At 50.9% G+C, this 23,511-nt stretch overlaps 2 protein-coding genes and 2 long non-coding RNA genes across 49 annotated transcripts in view; 2 read left to right on the top strand and 2 right to left on the bottom strand.

Moving 5' to 3' along the window:
• Positions 1-23,511, top strand: part of LOC110477604 (uncharacterized) — a 282,637-nt gene that overhangs the window by 226,230 nt on the left and 32,896 nt on the right. For 37 of the 46 annotated variants that reach the window (XM_085587298.1, XM_085587295.1, XM_085587293.1 and 34 more), the window contains one exon: positions 4,406-4,686. The exons of 1 other annotated variant lie outside the window; for it this stretch is intronic. Coding sequence is in view for 21 of the 45 variants with exons in the window: in XM_085587317.1 (XP_085443443.1) it covers positions 4,486-4,686 (201 nt within the window). In the remaining 24 variants the exon portion in view is untranslated. 8 more of the 46 variants (XM_085587297.1, XM_085587291.1, XM_085587288.1 and 5 more) reach the window with 5 other exon arrangements.
• LOC116183946 (uncharacterized) lies at positions 1,874-11,267 on the bottom strand. The gene is made up of 2 exons (XR_004148666.3): positions 5,435-11,267; positions 1,874-2,203 (listed from the first exon to the last, which is right to left on the bottom strand). It is a non-coding gene; the product is annotated as an uncharacterized LOC116183946 (long non-coding RNA).
• SOX2 (SRY-box transcription factor 2) lies at positions 14,497-17,128 on the top strand. The gene is made up of 2 exons (XM_085587323.1): positions 14,497-16,031; positions 16,802-17,128. Exons 1-2 carry the CDS (start codon positions 15,088-15,090, stop codon positions 16,896-16,898), a joined length of 1,041 nt encoding a protein of 346 aa, XP_085443449.1. The 5' UTR covers positions 14,497-15,087; the 3' UTR covers positions 16,899-17,128.
• Positions 16,356-18,648, bottom strand: LOC146766688 (uncharacterized). Its single transcript, XR_014957249.1, has 2 exons — positions 18,509-18,648; positions 16,356-18,121 (listed from the first exon to the last, which is right to left on the bottom strand). It is a non-coding gene; the product is annotated as an uncharacterized LOC146766688 (long non-coding RNA).

Genomic DNA, 23,511 nt, shown 5'->3' with positions numbered 1-23,511 from the left:
TCACTTTACTCCACAGTAACATAGTCAAAATTCAGCATTCCAAATTATGTTTCCCACAATATCTGAGATGTAAAGAGCACAAGCAAATGCTGTGTGAACATGTGGAAGTATGTGTGAAGGGCGTTCATGGCTCCTATAAATGTGCAGCATTATATACCAGGTGCCAAACTGTGCATTATCATATGTACAATGTACAGCATGTGCATGGGCGTGAGATGTGCAGTGTAAAGTGTGTATCTACTGTATGCTCATTGTATGTTTATTTTAATTTCATTTACCAAAACACTCTCAGAATCAATATATATTTGTAATGTAGACATAACATACACAGAAATTTAGGAGTTATTGCAAACAAGTGTTTGCAATTGAATTTGATATTCATTTTTAGTATGTAAAAAAATGTCTGGTTCCAAAGAAAATTGACATCTAAGGAGCTGAATGTATAAAAGTATCAAGTCCAAGAGAGATATTTTGGCAAAATACAGAATATTACTGGTGCTATTCTTTCTGCTCTTCTTCCCAAGACAAATTTATCTTATACCAAGTGGTCATCTTTCACTAAAGGAATACTTAGCACCACAGATAACCGTAGCAGAATTGTTGAGATAATAAATGAGTAGGCCCTCTCATAGCAACCGTGAAAAAAAATAAAAAAATAAAAAGAAAAAAGAAAAGCTAAACAGAAGAAAACTGCAATTTTAGGAGGCGCATATAAAGTTCTTCCGTAGATTTCCATGCAGCAAAAGGCCTGCCTGCCCTGCAAACCTGCTGCTCCTCGAGAGCCTCTTCTGTGCTACCATTTCTTTGCTTTTGGGTAAATGGATTTTCTCCCTTCATATCCCTGAGACCTCGGGGCAGCAGCCCAAAAACCCGCTGCCGGTGCGTCCCGAGCGTCCCGCTGAGGCTGCGGCGCTGCGGGCGCGCCCAGCCTTCCCGGGGGCGCATCTCCGGAGCACGCACGGGCACCCGCGGCTTTTTGGTTAAAAAAGCGTGAACGTTGCTAAAGTGAAACGAGGGGCTGAGAACTGCTGGAAATCGATCAGGAAGCCCCTTCTCCCAGGAAAGGAGTCCCGGAGGACACGCGGGGCGGCGGCGGCCGAGCGAGCGCTGCTCGGGGGCGCGGGGGATCCGCGCTCCACACCCGCGTGGGCTCTGCCGCGGGGCTCTGCCCCCCGGGCAGCCGCCGGTATTCAACTTTAACCCTCTTGTCAGCGAGGCAGGATGCGAAAGAAAGGCTTGTCCCGTGCGGTGTGAACCTCCGCTCCTCCGGGGAAGATGAGCCCGGGAGCCCCGGCGCGGGGAGCGCGGGCCGAGCGCGGCGGAGCCAGGCGCAGGCTGGGGCTGAGCAGTGGCAGAGCCACTGCGGTCACGGCAGGGGCAGAAATATTGGCAGGGGCGAGAAATACCAGCAGAGCCTATCTTCCCACTCTGCTTTGAAACAGCTTCAGTGCTTTGTCCTGGGTTGGAACTCCAAAATTCGGATTTTTTTTTTTTTTTTTTCTGGACACAGTGTTGGGTGAGGCACTCAGCCCCTCTACAGGAGTGTCTGGCAAACACCTTACTGGTCTGTTGGAATGTGCAACCTAGAGATATATCTATCTATAGCAAATTTGGAGTAATCCGTTATTTTATCTATGTACCTGGATGCAGGTGGTCTTGATTTGGATGTTTTCTTTTTGTTGGGGGTTATTTCCCCAAGCCTAAAATGAATTGCGAAAGTCAAAATCCAGCACGTTCATTTTCCCACCCCGTGGGATCAGTCTCGGCATAGAGACGAAAGGGTCCCAATGTCCCTATGGAAGCCCAGCCCTTCTCAGACCAAGGGCGAAAAATGCATGTTGGTATGAGAATTTCTCTCAGAGCCCTTCCAATATGCGGTTCACTTTTTTTACTGTTGTTTGTTTGTTTTTATTTCCCTTCAGAAATTCTTAGAAATTGCTGCAGAGCGACATAAAGTTGTAGCTACCCGGTACACACACGGGTGATTTCGTTTCTGGTTATCTGCAAAATGAGCTTTAAGCCAATTTCGTGCTTCAGGCTAAAGAGAGGGATTCGTATTTCCCTCCTAGATGCGTGGCATGCCTGGAACCTCTTTGTCAGCTTGCCGTAGGATGATGCTGTAATTTGCTTGGAAACTCTCTCCAAAATTTGTAAACAGCGGTTAAGAACAACGTGAGATTTCTAAGCCATCGGGTTGTTCTCTCTGAAAAGGAAAAAAAAAAATCATCTTTCATTGAAAAGTCAGTATTAAACTATTCAGAGCCTGATTCCCGTTTATCCCGAAGAACCGCCGTAGTTTCAAAATATGCATTTTCTACTAATCTCTTTCCTTCCCTGCTCTAAGAAATAAAATAGTCCTTCAGGAGAAGCGGTACTTTCTTGGAGAATCCTAGAAAAGTTCTTGGACGATTTCCTGAACTTTGACACGCTTGACTCTTTTATGCCACTTTTCCACCCCCCGCCCTCTCCTGAACATGTAAAGGCTACTGCAAAATGACGGGAGGTTGCCTGAACTCTGCGGCTGGAGATGCGCTCTGCCACCCTCCGTACGAGTCCCCTCTTGGCGTTAAGCCTGGCGAGCAGAGCTCCCCGGCCCCGGCAGCGCCGCCCTGCGCGGAGCCGTGCGGAGCTGGCGGGGCCGCGCCTGCCCCGGAGAGGCTCCCGCACCCTCCCCGCTCCGACGGAGCGAGCTGGGGAGAAGATGTTTATCCTGAGATGCAAAATGGGTTGTTGAAAAACAAGCCATGTGCAAATAGTTTAATTTTCCGTTTTGATGCTTATCTTTGTCTCCCGAATTTCATCGGAGAGGCTTTAATTGGCGTGTGGGTAATAGTTCCTAAATAATCCCTTATTAGATGACTTCAGACGAGTTGCGAACCAATAACATCTTAGTCCCAAAAGTGAAAGTAGAATTTGAAGGCTCAGGTCAGTTTTTGTCAAAGGGCTCATTTGAACATCTTTTAGTTTGCTGAAAAAGCTAATTAAAGAACGTTTGAAGGTTAAAGTCATTATTCCGTGCTGTTGTCGTGCTACAAGTGAGCCGAGTTTTGTGAAAACACAAAGGGCAGAAGTCACAGAGGTGGATTACTGTCAGTCCAGGCTACAGAGGCACAGAGAACTGTGGCATTAATTCCTATAGAAAGGTAGACAAACACAGTCACTGACTAACAACTTTCCCGCAGAGCCCTATTGTCTAAGCACTTTCTACTGCTTTGGGGCTCTCTTCGAGTTGCTACAGTCGTAACCAGATCCCAAACTAGGTAACGGGGCGACTTTCGGGCGCAGAATTCTTGTCCTGTGAAACAATTTCCACGACAAAAATCGCTGTGGGTCTTGGCGGCTCCCTCTAACATTTATTTCCCCCTTCAGCGGCGCTAATTTATTCATTACTTGGCAGAAAGTTAGCAGCGCGGCAGAACTCTGCAGGAGCCCGCAGCACCCTCGGCGCCCGCCGCCGCCCGGCTGCCGCCGCCCGCTGCGCTCCCCGCGGGGCACGGCCCCGGCCCCGCTCGTGGGGCGGCTCCGCGGCCGCTCAGCGACTCTGCGCAAGAGCCGCGCAAGAGCCGCGCTGCGCGGGAGCTGCGCGCCGCGGAGGCTGCTGGAGCGCAGGGACAGGACGGGCAGGAAAATGCCGTGGGCTAATCCCGGGGGCTGTCAGCAGCAGTTTGCGCCTTTGTGTGTGCGTGCGCGTGGATTGCAAAGCCGGGCACACAAAGATAGGCGCGCACAGGCACGGCCGCGGCTGCTCAGCCTCGCCTCCCCAGCGCCCGCTGCCTTCGCGCTGAGCCGCTTCGCCCCACTCGCTCTCAAAGTCTAGATTTTTAGGTCTGGCCGCGACTGTAGATCTCCCCAAATTCAAAGAAACAGATGTTTGGGCTGATTATGGATGGGGGGAGGGGAGGAGGGATCCCTGCAGCTGCAACTCAAAGAAATATATTGATAAAATATTTCAGTGGTAATAAATACGCAGAGATCAGCTCGACCTTGCGAGGTCTTTATTTTAATTTTTTTTCCCATATACAAAAATCTTTATCAAACCTCTATTCTATGGCTTCAATAAACAGAACCCATTACCTCACGGCAGCTTTTGTTGGCCTGTATACAAGCGAGAACAAAATGGTTATTCAGGAGAACGCTTTCGATTTTTATTGTGTGTAGTATGCACAAAGAGCAGTGTTATTGTATTAAAAAGAACCATCTGTAGCAGAAACAATGGCATCAAATTATCTTTGAATACCCACTGCAAAAATATAAAGCTTTTTTATTATTCTTCTGCTGTACGGTGGGGGACAGAGAAGTGACTTTTTTGTTGTTGTGGGTGCATTCTTATAACACACACACAAAATCAGCCATTGGGATTTTTTTTTTTTTAAGCCATAAACGATTTTTTCCCCTCTTGTTCCAGGGACTGCAGTTAAGAGCTAGGGCTAGGACTTGGAGGATGTGTAGGCAAACGGAAAGAGAGCCGGGGGAAGAAAAACCGAAATGGATTCATTCTCTGTCCTGGATGGAGGAGGAGAGGAGAAGAGAAGAGAAGGCGACGTGCGAGCTTCCTTCAACTGCCTCTGTCCGGTGAAAAGTGCTCAGACCCCCGGGGCTGCGCCGGACTCGGGAGTCCGCGCGGACTTTCGCGTTGAGCTGCCAATCAAACCGCTCACAGCCACCACCCTGCTCTGGCACCGACACGTAAGTAGCTGCAGCACAACTTTGACATTCACAGTTTTTTCCCCCTCCTCCTCCGTGACCTTTAAAACGATCTGGAAATGTAGCTCCCACCTACGACCCGCCGCTCTGAGCTCCACCGCGTTAAGCTCGGGGACTCGCGCACGGGTTTGGGCTCGGCTGAAATTGCGCGGCCGCGCATCGCGAACGGAGCGCTGGGCAGAATCCCCAGTCGGCGGGCTGCCTCTGCGCTGTCTGCTCCTCTCCGAGGAGCTCGCGGCCCGCGGGGAGCGCTTGGGCTGAGCAGAGCCGGGACCTTCCCCCGCCGCCCCGGGGCGTTCCGGACGGGGCCGCTCCTTTGGCGCTGCCCCGCGGAGAGGCGCGCAGCCCCCGGCCGCGCAGCGCAGCGGGCGGCAGCGCGCCGCCACCGCGCCTCTCCCGGAGCCGCTCCCCGGGCTCTCCGGGCGCCCCGCGGGCCGGGCGCCGGGCGGGCCGGGCGCTCCGCGGCAGCGGCCGGGGCGGTGCGCGGGGCGCGGAGCGGCCGCGGGGCGGGCGGGGATCCCCGGGCGCGCCGCTCTCTGCCGCCCCCTGTGGGCGCTGCGCGGCCGCTCCTCCCGCGGCGCGCCCGGCCCAATCCCGGCCCAGTCCCGGGAAAGGGGGGCCGGCCCCGCGGAGCTCCCGCACGCCCAGAGCGGGGCTGCACCGCGGGAGAGGCGGCGCAGCGCCGGCCCGGGCTCCGCACCCGGACAAGTCGATAGTAAATCATCAATACCTTCAACTGCCCGCCGCTGCCTTCTGATGCGCTCGGGGCTGGGAAAGGCCCGAATTTGACATATTGGCTCATTATAATACCATTTAAAGGGAAACTCTTTTTAGTTACAGTTAGCAAAGTTGAGGTTGTATTTCCCCCTCTTCATCCCCCCCCCCCCCTTTTTTTTTTTTTCTTGGTAAGAATTTGGTAGATAAAGGTTAATCTTGGGCTGAATGATAGAGCTGTGATTGACAAGAGAAAAGGTGTTGAGGGCAGGTCGAGCTGTCTTATTTACAGCCCACTGCTTGCTATAGAGCCTTTGTTAGGACTGGAAAGCTAATTTAGTGCTGATCAAAAGCACCACAGAGTTAAAGGACTGGTAATGACTGCTAATTTCATTTCAGCCTCATACATCCCCAACTGCTGTAATTAAAGACGTGCTATTTAAATACAGGTGAAGGGGTTTTGTATTAGGGGGAAAGTGGGTAGCCGGTTACAATTTTATTTATGGTTAATATGGTAAAAGTCCAACATTCGATTTATTAATTTAGCGATTTGCTTTTTTGCACTCTTCTGCCCCTGCAGAGCAGGGCTGGACGGCAGGGTCGGCCGTGCAGGGGCAGGGTGAGGACAGCGCTCCGCAAGCGATGGATGCGAGACCCCAGCTAGCGTGGGGTTATCTTATTTTTAATTATTCCCATCAAACGGCAGTCAGAAAACATCGGGAGCTCAAGGGAGAGGGGAGATGGAGGGCCACGTGTCAGCTTTTAAGTGCCTCTGCGGAAGCTCGGGTCCTCATATTATTATTATTTTTAATTAAATTATTTTAGCACTCCACGGCTGGTTCGCTGGCTCTGAGACGATGTAATTTCACAACCGATATAACAGTTTCTTTCTGGGAAACATCAAAGGATGAAAGCTCTACATTTCCGTAGTTGGTTAAAATTGACCAAAAAAAAAAAAAAAAAGGAGGGAAAAAAAAATAAAGAAAAAGAATTTAGCCTTTAATCTCTTTTTATCCACGACGACTAAAGATCCGTACTCGACCCCGCTCGGCTCCGGGCTCCCCGGGCTCCCCCCGGGCTCCCCGGGCTCCCCCCGCTCCCGCGGCCGCTCCGCGCGGGGGGCGGCGCCCCCTGTCGGCCGCGCCGGGGGCGCCCGCGGGGACTCCGCGGGACGGGCGCGCCCGCGGGCGCAGCGGCGGCACCGGCACGGCGGGACCCACGGCGGGACCCACGGCGGGACCCACGGCGGGACCCACGGCGGGACCCACGGCGAGACCCACGGCAGCGCCCACGGCAGCGCCGGGCAGGCGAGGAGCCAGCGCCTGGAAGCGGCTCGGAGTCGCTGCGGGGGTTAAAGTGAGCGCGGTGCGGCAGGGACAGGCAGGGTGAGCAGAGCCCAGCACAGGAACTACGGGCAGGGAAGCCATCTCCAGCTTGCGCCGTTTGCTCTCCGGAGATACGAACGTGGGCGAAAAATAAGTGAAGTGGCACCGACTTTTTATTCTAAGCAGAGCTTTCTATAAGCCTGGGTCTTCCAGAAATGTTGATACGTGATGCTCTCCCACAGCTAGGCAGAGCAGGGGAGCTGCTAAGGGACCGCACCGCCCCGGCGGGCGGCGGGACATCCCCGCACACCAACTTCTCTATTGGCAGCCTTAGGCACAAAAAGTCAGGATTAATTTTTCATCGTTCCCAACTTCGGTGTTCCAGTGCTGTCAGCAAATGCCAGCCTCTCAGATGCTCGTGCTTGTGTTTTCCTCCCAAGGTGTCTTAAATAAGTCAGTGTTGACAGGTGTTGCTTGTAAGCAGCGTTGAACAGTTCCTTTTCATTAAGGGAACATTTTCTCAAATGGCATATGTTTAAACCCGAAGCAATAAAGTCACCTCAATCCCCACTCAAAAAAAAAAAAAAAAAAAAAGCAGCAAAATAAACACCCCCTCCCCAACTCCTGGAAAATGAAGAAGCGTTAGCTTAAGTGAATGCCTGGAGTGCGATTTTATTTCCTCACTGTGGAGATGACAGATTTAAAAGAAACCTGGTGAAATAAAACGATTAGCCAAAATATGTGACGTGCTGCATTGCCACCAACTTTTTAGATGAATTCTCTACTTATTTTATAGCATGCACGTAGCTCAGTGTAGGGCATTTAACAGTGGTATTTGCTAGATGCGGTAATACCCAGCACGGTTTATGCATCTTGCGTGCAAAGAGGAAGACTAATGGAAACCAAATTATTTGTGTTAAATTGGGGTTATTTTGTATCTCCTGTTGACAGCCTGGATGAAAGTCATAACGCCGCAGTTTTTCTATTAAATGAACCCCATGGCTGTTGGCCTCACAATAAACTTTTCACTTTAGAAATTATATTCTGCTAGGTTTTTATGAAATATTATTGTTTGTCGCGCTGAGCATACTTTCTCCATTCTTCCAGTTTGATCTCCGCTCGAGACTCCCTAATAAGGCGATTCTGTAGTAAAAGCACCCAAAATAAAGACATGGCATTTTCTATAAATAATAGCAAGAGCCCTGCACAGATTTCCTGCACAACGGAATTCCCAGATTTCCTTTACTGTTTCCTTAGTTAGCATGCGTTCGGTATATATAACTCTGAAATTAAACAAAAATATACATCTGTATAGATCTGTCAAGCCAGTTATAAACAGAGGTATTATATGTCAATTACCACAGGAAACGGAAAAAATACAGAGCGCTTGTACACACGGTTTAACGTCAGGAGGCACTTTGCAAAAATTTAGTGACTCCTGCCGAAAGGTGAATGATTAACCCGGTTCCAGGAGAGGGGTTGTTAGTGCTCCTCTCAGAAACAGCAGTTGTGAGGGGGCTGTAAAGGGGTCGTAAACTGCCCCCTCCCTAGAGCAGAAGTTGGCACATAAAATCAAGGGTCCCGAGTGATCAGTTTCCCCAAAATGCGGTTTTCTTGGGCTCGGTTCGGAACTCAGTTGCTGGGTTTTATTCTGCGGACGTTACTCAAGGGAGCAAACGCTGTAAATCTGGGATCGGGTCCCAGGCTTGGCAGACAGCTGGCAGCAAGGGGGGGTCAGATCTGCTCTCAGCTGGCAGCAGTGGGGGGGAGTTAGATCTGTGTTCGGTCTCGTTCATCTCCACTTGGAAGAGAAGTGAATTTTTAGTTTATTTATGTCTTTTGGAAGGAGCTGTTTCTGGATGCCGGCATTTCCTACATCTCTCTGTTGAGCGGTGGAAGGGGAGACTTGAAGAAACAAACCAGAAAAACAGCCTCAAATACCAATTTCACACTTCACCTTTTCTTGCTTCCCCCTCAGCCTGTCCCTGGCACCTGCTGCCCAGAGCACCCGCAGCATCGCCCCTTCTGTCCCAGCCCCTGGGCACGCCCTGGGCCTTTCTCCTCACATCCACCCGCTCCCGCCGGGAAGGCTCCCTCGGGGACAGGCGGGGTGTTCGGAGGAGCCCCGTTGTCCAGCGATTTCCATGGGAAAAGGGCTGTGACACCCGCCGACAGCACCCCAAGCGCACGCAGCGCTGTGTGCCCCGTCCTCCTGCCCCGCGTGTCGCGCACACCGGCGGGGCCGCAGCCCCCGAGGGTGGCGGAGCGTCCCCCGGGCTCCGTCCGCCGCCCTGCAGCGGCCCGAGGTCCCCTCGCCTCGCTCCCTGCGCCCCGGCCTCCTCCGGCAAAGATCTTTCAGATCTTGGGATGGAGGACGGTGGATAGACACATGGGAAGTGTTGTTGTTATTATTTATAGCACCATCTCTCTGCTCCGATTAAGCGCCGTCTAAATATGAATTCACTGTATAGACAGCTAGTCTATAATTTGAATTAAAATCCTCCCAACGAGCCCGTCGCTGGAGAATTCTGAAATCACAAGCCTAACTTGACACAATGAGCCCATGGTGTCAATAAACCATGGGCGAGATGGAGAGATTGTCACTCCAGACCATAACAGTTCTGAAAGTGTCATTACCGGCTGTCCTGTCAATGAGCTCCAAATTAAGGACTATGAGGAACAGCGAGATAAAAGTCACCGTCTTGGCTCCATTATGGGCGATCTTGTCAGTGATCTGAGAATCACTGGAAAGGGCTTTTTTTTTTTTTTCCTTTTTTTTTTTTTTTTTTTTTTTAATGCACTTTTCAAACCATGCCTCGGGATGCCAGGGTTTGAGGTGCGCTGAGAGAAGCAACCTTGAAGCACCCCAGGCTGTGCCTCAGGCGTTCCCATTGAAACTGCCACAGCTTCTTTGGGAAACGGTGTGAATTCAATGGAAGAGCCGGAATAATTCCATCAAAACTGTGCTGGGGCCAAAGAGGACTTCATTTGATTTGGGCGACACGTGTGATCCCATGAACAGACACTTTTTTGACCATTATTTTCTTAAGTCAACACAAAGATGGTGAAGGGGAAAGAGGGAAATAAAATAGAAGCCTCAACTTCAGGAAAAGACAATACATTTGAGATAGCCCCTTCCAGGCATTAAGAGTTTCAGAGAATGTCCCCAGTCTCTCTCTTACGAGCCTGAGAGAGTTAAGGGGACTTATTCAGGAATTGGAAACCTTCAATTCTGGATTTTTGTGCTTTTGTGGGTTTAAGCAAAGCAGTTAGCGTTCTTCAGGAGGGGTTTTGTGTTTAATATACATGAGTTCATTCAACTACAATGGGAAAAGAAAACTCATTTGTTCTTATAAAACTAGGAAGGAAAGATAACTTTAAATAGACTGCCAAAAAGGATCCCGCTCGAGGGGGTTGCCTTCCTGCTAAAGAGCCAACATTCAACTGTAATTTCACCCCGTTACGTTGTACAGTAATTTCTAAGTTTATCCTCGCCACTGATCTTGATTTTATGATTTATTTTAAAGAATACTTAAGAAAAATTACGGGCTTAACTTATGCTTTCCTTTGGGAAAGCAATCCCGGGCGTTTGATTTTAGATGCAGAGCAAAAATCGCGGACAGTTTGAGGAAGATGTTGGCTATTTATGAAGAGTCATGGAAGCCTGTTTGGACAATCGGCTTCTCCTTTTATTGAGAAGCCTTTTGAAAGCGACTTCGAGAGGTGGTGTGAGCGATTCGGCTTTTCTGCTGCTTATTGTGTACGTTAAATTCCCTCCAGGACCCGAGTTTTAATTTTTTTTTTTTTTTTAATTTTTCTTCTTGTAGCACTGGACAAGAACGGAGCAGCTTATTTTTATTTTTTATTTCTCCCCCTCTTTTTTTTTTTTTTTTTTTTTTTTTTTTTTTTTTAACCTCTCGGCTATTTATTTTTGCCGCACCGGCTCACGCGTGCGGTGGTCGCCGGGAGGGGAGGTGGCCGTGGGGCCGCTCCGGGGGCACTGCGGGACCCCCGATGTGGGCGGCCCGGGGGAAGCCCCGCATCCCCGCATCCCCGCATCCCCCTCATCCCCCGAGACCCGCAGCCCCCGAGACCCGCAGGGCCCGGGCCGTGCGCTGCCCGCCCGGCCGCACGTGTGCTCGCCCCGCGCTTCCATTCGGGAGAACAGGGATGAAAGGAGAGGCCGGGAGCAGCTCGGGGCTCCCTCGGTATTCCCCGGCTTTCAAGGGTCCTTAGAGCCCTTGAATGAAATTATTGGGCGAAATGGGGTCTGGCGGGACCGGCCGCGGCTCGCCCCCTCCTTGGTTTGTACGTGTAATGCCACTTCTGAGGGCGACAATCGGGCTGCTTGCTGGACAGGGAGGGACAAAAAGGAGATTAAACCGTTTTAAATAATAATAAAAAACATCCCGAACGCAAGCAGAGTGGATTACACTTGCCGCGGCGCCCCGGCTCCCCCCAGGTTCCCCGAAGGTTCCCTCGGGCCTCGCAGGCGGAGCGGCCCCAGCTCGGCCCCCCAGACTGGCCGAGCTCCGGGAGCCCCGGAGCGGCCGCGGCTCTCCCCGGCTCGGGGAGATCCTGCCTTGGCCGGGGGCAGCCTGCACTTGCTCCAGCTCGGGACCCTGCTCGGGCTCCCCCGGCCCCTGCCCCTGTCCTGGGCCCGTACCCATTCCGAATGTGCCTTTTATTCCAGGGCATTTCAGATTATATCTCCCCAAATTTTCCTTGGGATACTACTGCAAACGCACCCTGTGATGACTGAAATTCCCCAGAGACTAGTGTATACTTAGTTCATTAAAACTTCCCTAACTTGAGGGCTGTGCTGCTACAGCATAAGAGGGGCAAAAGGAAATTTATCTGTACATTTTCGTCTTTGCCTATTTTTTTTTTTAACGTAATGAAATTAAAACTTTTGGAGCTCACAGTTGACATTTTGCAGAAAATTGAGTTATCAAGGCAGTAATTATTTCACGGGGAGATAAAACTCTCATAGCCCTAACTGTCAAATAGGGGCCTTTTCAGATTTTAATTACAAAATAAAATTAGTCTGCTCTTCCTCGGAAGGGTTTGTGAGTGGCTAAACAGAGCTTTCCCCAATACTGGTGGTCGTCAAACTCTGCTAATTAGCAATGCTGAGAAATTCCAGTTAACAAGGACATTCTCTAAGTCTCTGCAGGTTCCCTGCCGTTCGCCTTCATTTCCATAAGAAGATTAAGAGTGGAGGGGAACACACTCAAATGCAGATGCAGAAAAGAAACGTTTTTAACAAGCATCATAATAGTAAGATGCTTGGCTAGTTCTCACCTAATTACTGCAAGTTAAACCTCTATTTGCAGCTAAGGACAAAAAATGGAGCTGCAATCTCCCATCTCCACAAGTCTGCTTAATAGTTTGCTTTAGATTGGTTACTAGTAGGTTCAGGAAAAAAAAAAATAATATGAAAATGTGTATATTCTTTCCGATACAGTTAACATGATAGGTTGCATCTGTAGGGCTTTTAGAAAAATCGGCGAGCATTAGAACAATAAATACATAAAATCTAAGTAGTTAACATTAATTTTCTTTTTAAGAGACTCATAACCTGGAAATAAGAGTGCGTGTGCCGCAGAGCCCATCACTGAGAACATTTGCAGACTATTTGTTTAATGTAAGCACTTTTCATTTCCATAAATTATACCAAAGGCAACGATTTTTTAAATCCACTCAGATTAAACCGTCCCTCTGCAGGCCTCCCTTCCCTGGCTGTATTCTTAGAGAGCAGTGGTGTTATTGTCATTAATATAGAAATCAGGGACCATTTCATCTTTTCTGTTCTTTCTTTTCTTTTTTTTTTTTATTTTTTTTTTTTTTATTTTGTAGCCAGCTTCCCAGTCCGCCTCTGCTTCCGCCCACCCGTGTGTGTATTCCCAAGCAAGCAAACCTCCATACCCAGAGCAAAGGCACAAAATGCCCCAAAAGAGCCATTGCCCTCACCTTATTTCCTGTACTGCACTATTATGTATATATGCCAGTTTATTGCATCGATAATTAAAAGTGTTAATTAAAATAGAGCCGTAAACACTCCCGATAGCACAATTGTTAGGCATTTCCCATCCTTTATTCGCATGATAAATGCAATCAGGAGAGGAGCAGGCCCGGAAAGGTTCTCAGTGACCAAGATGCCTGGTCCTGCGTGGAGCTCTGGGCCGTGCACCCCACGCACCTCCCGCAGCTACAGCCAGAGCAAAAATAACCCCTTGCCTGCACACCGCCAGCCCTCGCTTATCGGTTTAGCACAATGAGCAAGCACCTACACCGCCCACCTACCACCTTTAAAAAAAAAAAATTCAAAATAATTATCCTTAAAATTATTTTTGAATAACTTTATCAACTAGAGACCAAAAGGAGAACAATAAGATGGTTAACAGCCTGCACTCAGTTAACACTCCTGCATTCAGGAGTGCCTGAACAATCAGAATCCGGTTATATCCCACATCTCATAATTTGCACCTATTTTTCGACGGTTTAACCTATCACTTATCTAGGGGTTATATATACATTTTCGAATTAAACGCATTGGACCCGATAGGATCTATTTGCATAATCTACGTACATTTTTTTTTAAATACAGATGCGTCCCTGTTGGCCGGCGGGTTGGTGTTATTATTATTCTCAGTTGTTGTTGTTGTTATTATTATTATTCCTCCGGGTGTCAATCCCGCTCCCTTCCCCCCGGCCCCGCCGGCGCCTCCCGCCCGGGCGCGGCCGGGCCGGCAGGGGGCGCCGCAGCGCCGCGGCTGAGGCCGCCGGGGCGCCCCGCGCTGCCCCGGCCCCCGCCCGGGCCCGGCCGCGCTCCGGCCCCGCGGCTCCCCCGCACCCCGCCGGCTCCGCCGCCAGCGCCACCGCACCGAGAGGCGGAGCAACCCCGCCGAGGCAAGGGGAGGCGCGGAGCGGCGCGGGGGAGCGCGGCCGGGGCGGCGAGCGGCTCCCCCCCGCTCCCGCTCCGCGTCCTCTCTCCCCTCCTTCCTTTGTCGTCAAGTGCGGTTTAGCAACAAAGATCCCAACAAGAGAGTGGAAGTAAACTTAGCCGCGGCTTTGTGCAGCCCGTGTAGTGACAACAAGGGAAACAAAACTGCGTGTTTGTAGCGCCCGGCCGCGCCCCCGGCCCCGCGCGGCGCCCACCCGGCGGGGTGACGGTGCCGCCGGGCGCAGCGGCGGACGGAGCGCGGCCCGGACCCCTCCCCGGCATCTGCAGAGGGGTCCCGGCCCCGCTTTGTGTTCGGCGGGGACGGCAGGTGGGAAACCCGTGTTTGCACTGGACATCCGCCACCTCCGAGGCCGGAGGCCGCGGGGAAGGGCTTGGCGCGGCCGCACGGAGCAGGGCCCGGGGGATGGCCGGGAGATGGGCGCAGCCTCTGCCCCGCGGTGCGCTGCGGGCTCCGCTCCCGGCGGCGCCAGCAGCGCCCGGCCCGCGGCTCCGCTTCACGGGGAATGCGCGGCCTGGAGCGAGGCACACGCAGCGCCCCGCGCAGCCCCTCTGTCCCGAGGGGCGCCGGCACAGGCGTGGGGGAAGCCGTCCCCGTTCCGCTCACCCCATGGCTTTCCTAGCCCCAAGCCAACACCAACTTAAAGGGGGAGGGAAAAAAAAAAAAAAAAAAAAAAAAAGAAAGAAAAAAAAAAAACCACCACGTAGCAACAATGCTGTTTACCCACTTCCTCCAAAAGGCGTGTGTGACCTGTTGCTGGAAGGGGAGATACAAAGGCTCCCAGTGGCCGCCCGGGCCGCCCCCGGGCCCGCCTCCCCGCCGAGCCGTCCCGGCGCGCCCAGCCCCCGCCCCGTTTCATGCAAAACCAGGGGAAGAGACTTGTCCTCAGTGGCGGAGCCGCCGCGCTCTGATTGGCCGCAGCGAACGCATTTATTGCCTGACAAGCCCCCATCACATGGATGGTTGTCTATTAACTTGTTCAAAAAAGTATCAGGAGTTGTCAAGGCAGAGAGAGAGAGTGTGTGTGTTTGCAAAAGGGGGTAAAGTAGTTTGCTGGCTCTTTAAGACCGAGGTGGAGAGAGAGAGAGAGAGAGCGAGAGAGAGAGAGAGAGAGAGAGCGGCAGGCAGAGAAAAGGGAAAAAGGAGGAAGAAGTTTTTTAAAATCAAGACTCCGGCGGTAATAATAGCAGTTATTAGCATTATTAATCCATCAGCGAAGAAGAAGATCCTGATCTTGATCCAAGTGTGGTTTTGGGGAGTCCCCCTCCCCCCTTTCCTACCCCTCCCTAGGAAAAAAAAAAAAAAAGTCCGGCTTGGGACTCCGCTGCGGCTGCTCCTCGTTTCTCTGCTCAAGGCTGGTTCCAGCAAAAGTAGTTTGAATGTACAACATGATGGAAACCGAGCTGAAACCTCCCGCCCCCCAGCAAACTTCGGGGGGAGGCACAGGCAACTCCAACTCGGCCGCCAACAACCAGAAGAACAGCCCGGACCGGGTCAAGCGCCCGATGAACGCGTTCATGGTGTGGTCCCGCGGGCAGCGGCGGAAAATGGCCCAGGAGAACCCGAAGATGCACAACTCCGAGATCAGCAAGCGGCTCGGGGCGGAGTGGAAACTTTTATCCGAGGCGGAAAAGAGACCCTTCATTGACGAAGCCAAGCGGCTCAGAGCTCTGCACATGAAGGAGCACCCGGATTATAAATACCGACCCCGGAGGAAAACCAAGACCCTCATGAAGAAGGATAAGTACACGTTGCCGGGGGGCTTACTGGCACCGGGCACTAATACCATGACGACTGGGGTAGGGGTTGGGGCCACCTTGGGAGCTGGGGTGAACCAGAGGATGGACAGTTACGCGCACATGAACGGCTGGACCAACGGAGGCTATGGGATGATGCAAGAGCAGCTCGGCTACCCGCAGCACCCGGGCTTGAACGCGCACAACGCGGCGCAGATGCAGCCCATGCACCGCTACGACGTGAGCGCCCTGCAGTACAACTCCATGACCAGCTCGCAGACTTACATGAACGGATCGCCTACCTACAGCATGTCCTACTCCCAGCAAGGGACCCCGGGCATGGCCCTGGGCTCCATGGGCTCGGTGGTCAAGACGGAATCCAGCTCCAGTCCCCCCGTAGTCACTTCCTCGTCTCATTCGAGGGCTCCTTGCCAAGCTGGGGACCTTCGGGACATGATCAGCATGTATCTACCAGGTGCTGAAGTACCAGAACCAGCTGCCCCAAGCAGACTTCATATGTCCCAACACTACCAGAGTGCACCTGTTCCTGGCACAGCCATTAATGGCACACTCCCTCTATCACATATGTAAGACAAAGGGGCCGGGGGGGTGGGAGGGGAGGGAAAGGAAAACTAAACAAAACAAACAACAAAAAAACTTTTATTAGAAATTCTGGACTTTTTTTTTTTTTTTGGACTATTTTTGTACAGAGAAAACTCCGGAAGGGGGGTGGGGGTGGGGTTTGGTGGGGGGGTGGGTGTCAGAAATTAAACCGACAAGGAACTTGTATAGATCTCGGAGGGGAAGCAACTACACAAAACTTTTAAAAAGTTCTAGTTAAAACGGTAGGAACTTTGCAGAAAGTTTGCAAAAGTCTTTACCAATAATATTTAGAGCTAGACTCAAAGAGCGAAGAGGAAGATGTTTTAATATTTGCAGGCAACTTTTGTACAGTATTTATCAAAAGACACATGGCAATCAGAATGTCCATTGGTAATATAGAGAGAAGAAAAAAAAAAACAAGCTCGCGAATTTGCCAATTATTTTTAAAACATAGAGTCTTCTTGGAACCTTGTGGTTGTGGCAGCTGAATTTACAACAGCTGCGAGAGGAGAGGAAATTATTTTACGGCATTTGGACATTTAAATTGTTTTAGAAATTGTACAAAAGATAAAAAAATGTAGGATGAGTACTTGCGAACCATGGGCTTGGTTTGCTGGATAAGGGCAAACGTTTAGATTGTACTAAATTTTTTTTAATTTTTTTTTTTTTTTTTTTTTACTTCTTGTTAAAAAGTAAAAATTGCCATGCAGGTTCACACGCCGTTTGTTAATTTATAATAACTTTTTGTTTCCAGACTTCATCCTGTTCAAAGAAAAGGAAAAAAAAAAAAAAAAAAAGAAAATTACCAACCTGAAATTACTGTGTTTGAAATATTTTCTTATGGTTTGTAATATTTCTGTAAATTTATTGTGATGATATTTTAAGTTCTTTTTTTTTTCTCCTCATTTTCCGTAGTTGTATTTTAAAGATTCGGCTCTGTATTATTTGAAATCAGTCTGCCGACAGTCCATGTATATATTTGAACTAATACCATCCTTATAACAGGTACATATTCAAGTTAAGTTTTTACTCCATTATGCACAGTTTGAGATAAATAAATTTTTGACATATGGACACTGAAGTTCCGCTTGAGTCTTGGATTTATTTTTGTAACGCAAGATGTTTTTTAAATAATTCATGCAGTAGAAGGTATCATCGTAGCCAACCGAATACGATACATAATGCAGTAATATATAGCTATATATATATATATATATATATAAAAAACACATGAATATTTTTATAGGTATGCATATATAGAGAGAAAGTACGATAGCTTTAATGGAAAAAGCGCCTGTGCCTCCTGCGGGGGGGACGGGAACGCGGAGCGAGGCTGCTTCCCCGCTCCCTCCCTTCCCTCCCGAGGACGCGGGGTGCGCCGGGCTCGGGGCTCTGTCGCCGCCGCCTTTGGCCACTTGTTGCCCCCGGAGGGGCCGAGCTGGGGCTGGCGGGGCCGGCGGGGCCTCCCGGCTTCCACAGGCGGATAATGCCCTTCTCTCTTTTCCCTTTCCCCACCGTGCCTCCTTCCGCGGGGCGGGCAGGAGGGGAGCCGGCTCCCCGCGGCCGGGAACCCGAGCGCGCCCGGCCCGGCCGCTCCCTTTGTCCGCCGCTTCCCAAACTTTCCTCTCCTGGCTCCTGGGCCGCGCAGGAGGAGGTGAGAGGTGGGGCGGGCGTAGGGTTGGCCGGGCAGAGGTAAGAAACAACAAAAACCGAACAAACAAACAAAACCAGTCGAATGCCAGAGACTTTCACGTTTTATCACAGCTCTTTCTTGAATCCTATTTCTTAAATTGCCAGCGCGGTGTAGCCCCGTTTCGGACACTCTCTGCAGCCGGTCGCAGCCCCAAAGAGAAGCGGTGGCGCCCGCCATGTAGAAGGAGAGATCCACCGTCCGTGCCAGGTAGAGTTTTACTTTGTACGGTCGTACCCGCACTTGCCGAGGAGGCGGCTCCGCGCCGCTCCGCGCCGGCGGCCCTGGCCGGCGCCAGGCCCCGCGGCCCGGGCAGGGCAGGGGGCGATGGGCACCGCAGCTGGGCCGCCCCTGCGGTCCTTTGGTGCTGCTAACGCGGCTTCCCTTCGGGGAAACGAGCGAGAGGGAGATGTAAATATAATAATAATAATAACAATAATAATAATAATAATAATAATAATAATAATAATAATAATAATAAAGGTACGAATTTTGGGATTTGAAGTACTGTGATTGGAAACTGATCGTGTGTTCTGCTAATGGCATGTGGTACGTGGCAAGGAAAGCATGTGATGTTTGGCTTAGGCAAGGCACAGAGTGGGCACTCCGGCACGGGGCAAGCGTTGCTGAGCGTTTCTCTCCAGTATTTCTTGTCAGCCACTGGATTTTGCTTTAGGTCGGGGGTGGGAAGAAAGCTGGGTAAAATGCACACACGCGATCACACACACACACAAAATACACACACACATACACACACACACAAACAATTACCTGGCTGGTTGTGGCTTTTATTTGGTATTGCTATTTCCTAGGCTCAGTTCTGGCCTCCATCCTTGAAGCCTGGTGTCCAGATGAAAAGTAACATTGCCAGACTGGGAGACGTGGTGATTTGCTCCCTGCCTGGTTTGTAGTTTAGCTTCCTTTGTCCCTTTTATTTCTACATCGTCGCGGTGCTTGGGCCAGACAATAATTTTTGCAGATTCTCAACCTTTTCTGTGTCTTTTACGCTAATGCAAGAGAGTAAAACATTCTTTTTCAGAGCTGTGAGCGTTTGCAATGCATTTGGGGATTATTCACGTGGTAACGAGCCCACATCCCCGCTCCCGCTTGCCTCGCTGAGAAAAGAGAACCAGGAATAAAAGCCCAATCGATATCACGATTCCATTTTTAAAAGCGAATCTTAGCCAATTAACAGCAATAAAACCTGGCCCCTTTTTGAAGTGCTAACTAAAATATTCGAGGGGGGTATTTGGAAATGTTGGTCCTTTTACAATTCGCATAGAGAAGGCGAGCTAATACCCCTAAACAAAAGGCACTAAGCCACATATTCAGGCTTAGTGAATTCAGCAACTTTTTATAAGGGCAATTTGTTTAAGCTTAGATTTCGGAGTACGATTTGGAATATATGTGGTTGAAACCTGATATCACTTGGACAGATTCCTTACATCCACCCATCCATCCATCCATCCACCCATCCACCCATCCATCCATCCATCCATCCATCCATCCATCCATCCATCCATCCATTTATCTGTTTAGGGAGGATAACCCAAAGCATTTTACATGTACAGCTGAACAGTTTTATTTTTAAAGTGCTACTTGGAGGAACGCCATTGTCCACTGCTCATTTTAAATTCAACACATTCAATAACGCCATTTACACCTAAGCCATTATCTTGGGCTTTCGTTTATGGCAGCTGAAATGTGTAGCAGAGCTCGTGGGTATGTTTTTATTTTGGTTATTGAAGACCTTTGGGGCTCTCCGTGGTTTCCCTCTCGTGAATTGTTGTGTATTTTATAGCCAGAGTGATGCTCGGCCCAAGAGTGCCAGTGTAATGTTTCCCTAACCTTCTACAGAGCCGAAGTGAACCCAAGGATAAGATTATAGTTTCCCCTGTGATTTTTTTACGGCTTTTTAAGTACTGGGGTGTTAAAATATTTTGTGGAACTGGAGAGGTAGATTAGCAGGGTTTCTTGCCAAAGCTGGGAAGCTGGTATTACAGACTGTCCCAGGGGGAAATCGCTCACATTAACCACTAAATGAATATTTGACAAGGGCTCATTCGGGGGTATTATTACTACAAACGGGTCCCTACTGGACTTTCCAAGGGTCAAAGAGCAATGGTTCAATTAATTATTTAGACTGTTAGTAGATTTGGTTGTAATAGCTGCAGTTATTTCTGCAACCGACAGCTTCTTGCGGTGGGGGATCTGGGGAGAGGCTCTGCCTCGCAGCACCGGCTCCAGCCCGTGGCTCTCTCTTGCCGACAGACATTTCTTAGCCGAAACCACATTTTGATTCCTTGAGATGCCCACTGGTGCCAGGTGGGACATCAGGGGTGACAGTGATCCTCACAGCAGAGTGTTTTCTCTCGATATTCATTCCTCCTCTTCCCCAACGCGCAGCAGAGCTGGATATCTGCCTTCGAATAGGAGGTAGATAGCCCAGCAATTTAAGTAGTATATAATGTAAGTCCCACTGAAAGAAAGAGGCCCATTACTGATAGGTGTGATTAGATACACTTCAGTCATTTAAATCCTGATCTAACTCAAATACTAAAATGTAAAACCTGCTTCGGTGGTTGTGAGATTTCCGAGGATATATGCAAAATGCTGACATTCTGATGGCAGAAGAGCTTCGTCTTTGCTTTTTTAAACGCCAGTCAGCTTCGCCTGACACTGTCGTTTCAACATTTTTCTTGGTGAGGAGGGGAAAGAGAAGGGAGGATTATTTTGTTTAATTTCTACAACAAACATGTCCGTAGTAGTAGATACCAAAAAAAAAAAAAAAAAAAAAAGGCAAAAAACCCCAAAATAACGTTGGGAGTGTGCGATTAGGTGACAATAATGTATGTTGAATGAATAAGAGATAAGCTGCAAGGGGGGAGAGGGAAGCAGTAATTACAAACCCAATTCATTCAGCTTTTCAGGACTTTTGTTGTGGGAGCTCCATTGACGGGCTTCGAGCTGCCAGTTTTCTCACATTAAAAAGAACTGATCAGCGCCTCAGGGGGACAAGCAACACCGCTTAACTGCATAGTGATGGGGTCCTCATTTAGAGCCATTACAACAAGAAAATTAAACAGAGCCTTTGTGTGCACCAGGTTTACTTTTCAATTGCTGACAGTTTATAGCTAACTGCTCAGAGATTTAAGTTTGATTGCGGTTTGATCGCCTGCTAGTTAGTACCGCCGCTATTTTAGTTTTGGTAATTAAAACCAGTTTTTCTGACGATGGCACGGGGAATTGCGAGAGTTTGGTACTATTTTGCTTTTGAGGAATCAATTCACTTGGCGAGGACGTACAGCGCTACAGTGAGTGTGGGGGCTGGTTCACTCGGAAAGGAAAGGAGCCCGGGGTGGAAATTCGCGGAGCTGCGTTTGGCTGCACCGGAGCGGGAGGGCGAGCTCCGGCCCTGCCCGGGCACCGCCGCCGCTCCGGGCTCGGCGGAGCCGCTGCGCCGGCACCTGCGGGCTGGGGAGCGGCGAGGAGGAACAAAGCGAAACCCCGAAGCTCGCAGGATGGTTTTGGAGCTTTGCTTTGGAGTTCGCTGAGGGTTTGCTGCGGCTGAGCCGTGTGTGAGAGTGCGTGTGTGAGTGTGCCTGTGTGTGACCGTGTGTGCCTGTGTGTGACCGTGTGTGCGTGTTTTTGTATCCGTGTGCGCCTGTGCGTACAGGGGGAGGGGGCGCGCCGAAACAAGCTGCAATTATCCATTACAATTTAGCAATGTCGGAGGGGAGCGCGGACGGCCCTTCCCGGGCAGTGTGGTGCGGGTTCGGGCCCGGCCGTCCCGCAGGAGACGCCTGGGACGCTGCAGCCCTGCCGGCAGGAGCGGGGGGAAGCCCGTGGGCGGGGGGCCCTCGTTGCGAGCGCCCGCGGGGAACGGAGCGGGGCCGGGCCGGAGAAGTTTCTGTAGGAGTTTGGCTCATCCGCTGGCGCAGCGTGCTGCCTCGCAGCACCTCTGCCATGTGGGCGAGAGCTTGTACAGAGTGGCTTTATGTTTTGAGTTTTTTTTTTTTGTTTGTTTGTTTGTTTTGGTGTTTATTTTTTTTAATTTGTCCCTTTTATATTTAATTCTTTTAGGATTTCTCTGTGTTTTGTTTGTGTTTTGCGCCCGTCCCCCGACCCCCTGATAAAAGCGCCTCTCCCTCCCTCTTTCCCTCCAAATGTGTTTCAGACTCAAGCCACCGAGCGGTTATTCCAAGGCAGTTGCCTTCTTCAGAGGGACGAGGTGGCCCGCAGCTCGGGAGGGTCCCGAGGGGCACCCTGCGGGACAGGGAATTGTCAGGCCGCTTCCGCGGGGCCCGGCCGAGCTGCGTGGGGCCAAAGCGGCGATGCCGCCGGTTCCTACAAGCTCTCGGGGCAGTGGGACGCCGGGGGAGAGCGCTCAGCCCGGGCACGGAGCTGGGCTGTGTCCTGGCGTCCCCGTCCCGAGCCCAGCGGCGGGCGCAGCGCTGCTCCGGCCCGGGCCGGGATGTGCCCCCGCTCCCGCACGGGCGGCCGCTGCCCCAGGGAACGGGAGGGGAGGCCCGGCCTCCCGCGGGCTCCCCCGCCCCGGCTCCTCGGTGACCCCATCATCCCCGCAGCAGTTAGGGCTGATGACGTAATGTGGGCGCTTTTTTTTTTTTTTTTTTTTTTTTTCCCAGAAAATCGTGATTAACGGCAGGGGATGGGGAGGGGCAGAGGGGGGAATCCCACCGGGTGCTGGAAAGACACGGGTCTCTGCAGAGGCTTTCCCGCGGGAAGGCTCCGCAGGGGTGTCTTGGCACACCAGCTCACACTCACTCACGCACACTCACAACTCACACGCGTTCCAGGCTGAGAGCTGGATCCTGCAAACCCGCCTCCCATCCTGCGGGAAGCTCCCAGCGCTGGGGCGGCCGGTCCAGGCGAGCCGACCTTACTCGGGCAAGTAGGGACGGCCAGGGCCGGAGGCGGCTCAGCCAGAACCGAGGCTCGCAGCGCTCTGCAGGGCGGCCGGGCCGGGCTCCGGGAGCGGGGCTGGGGCTCATCCCCAGCTGCCCCCGCCTGCCGGGCTCCGCTGCCGCGGGAGAAGCTCTCCAACGTGTCCTCCTGGCATCGCTGGGAATGATGGTTCCTTTAAGCTCTTACAAATTGCAGAAGTTGAGGAAGACAGAGAAATAATTAATGTATTAAAACAAGCAGCGAATTCCTCAGGAGGCACCTTATCAACTCCAGCCACACTGGCTTCATCCCTCCTCGTATGCTAATACCCCGTGACGTCATTGGCGCCAGATTGAATGTGAATCAGTTATGAAATTATTAGTTTTAGCTTAAAAAGCAATCTGGCTCTCCCGTGAGTGGGCTTTGCGTTGCTGCGGGTTCTCGCTCCGTGTCCTCCCCATGTTATGCACACACAGTAGCTGCGACTTTCCTGTCGCAATGAATCAATATTTCCAAAGCACACATCCTAACAGGGGGTGATGTAAAGAAACCCATAGATTAATTGGGTCCCGTTTCTGAGTCGGCTGTGTCTTCCTTTATCGATACACACTTTACACCCGAAACCAGACAGTCGGATTTCCTCCTACTTTTCAGGTAGGCAAGAGCTCCTTGTGATTTATTTCTGTTAAGATCCCACAGAGGGGGTGTTATTCTTTGCCAGCGTCTGCAAAAAAAATACCCAGGAGTTTGCTTTTGCTTTTGATTGTGATGGAGGAAAATGGGCCAGAAAAAGGGGAAATGCAGAAATTGGTTGGTTGGTTGGTTGGTTGTTTCAAATAGAAATATTTTTATCTAGCACTTTGAAAAGG

Source organism: Lonchura striata, chromosome 9 (genome assembly GCF_050655825.1).
Source record: "Lonchura striata isolate lonStrDom1 chromosome 9, ASM5065582v1, whole genome shotgun sequence".
Taxonomy (NCBI): Eukaryota; Metazoa; Chordata; class Aves; order Passeriformes; family Estrildidae; genus Lonchura; species Lonchura striata.
This window is presented reverse-complemented; position numbering and strand designations above follow the sequence as displayed.

Coding starts and splice junctions, on each gene's coding strand:
- SOX2 (XM_085587323.1), top strand. CDS start 15,088: ATGTACAACATGATGGAAACCGAGCTGAAACCTCCCGCCCCCCAGCAA. Junction 16,032..16,801: donor ACACTCCCTCTATCACATAT/GTAAGACAAAGG, acceptor TTTTGTTTCCAG/ACTTCATCCTGTTCAAAGAA.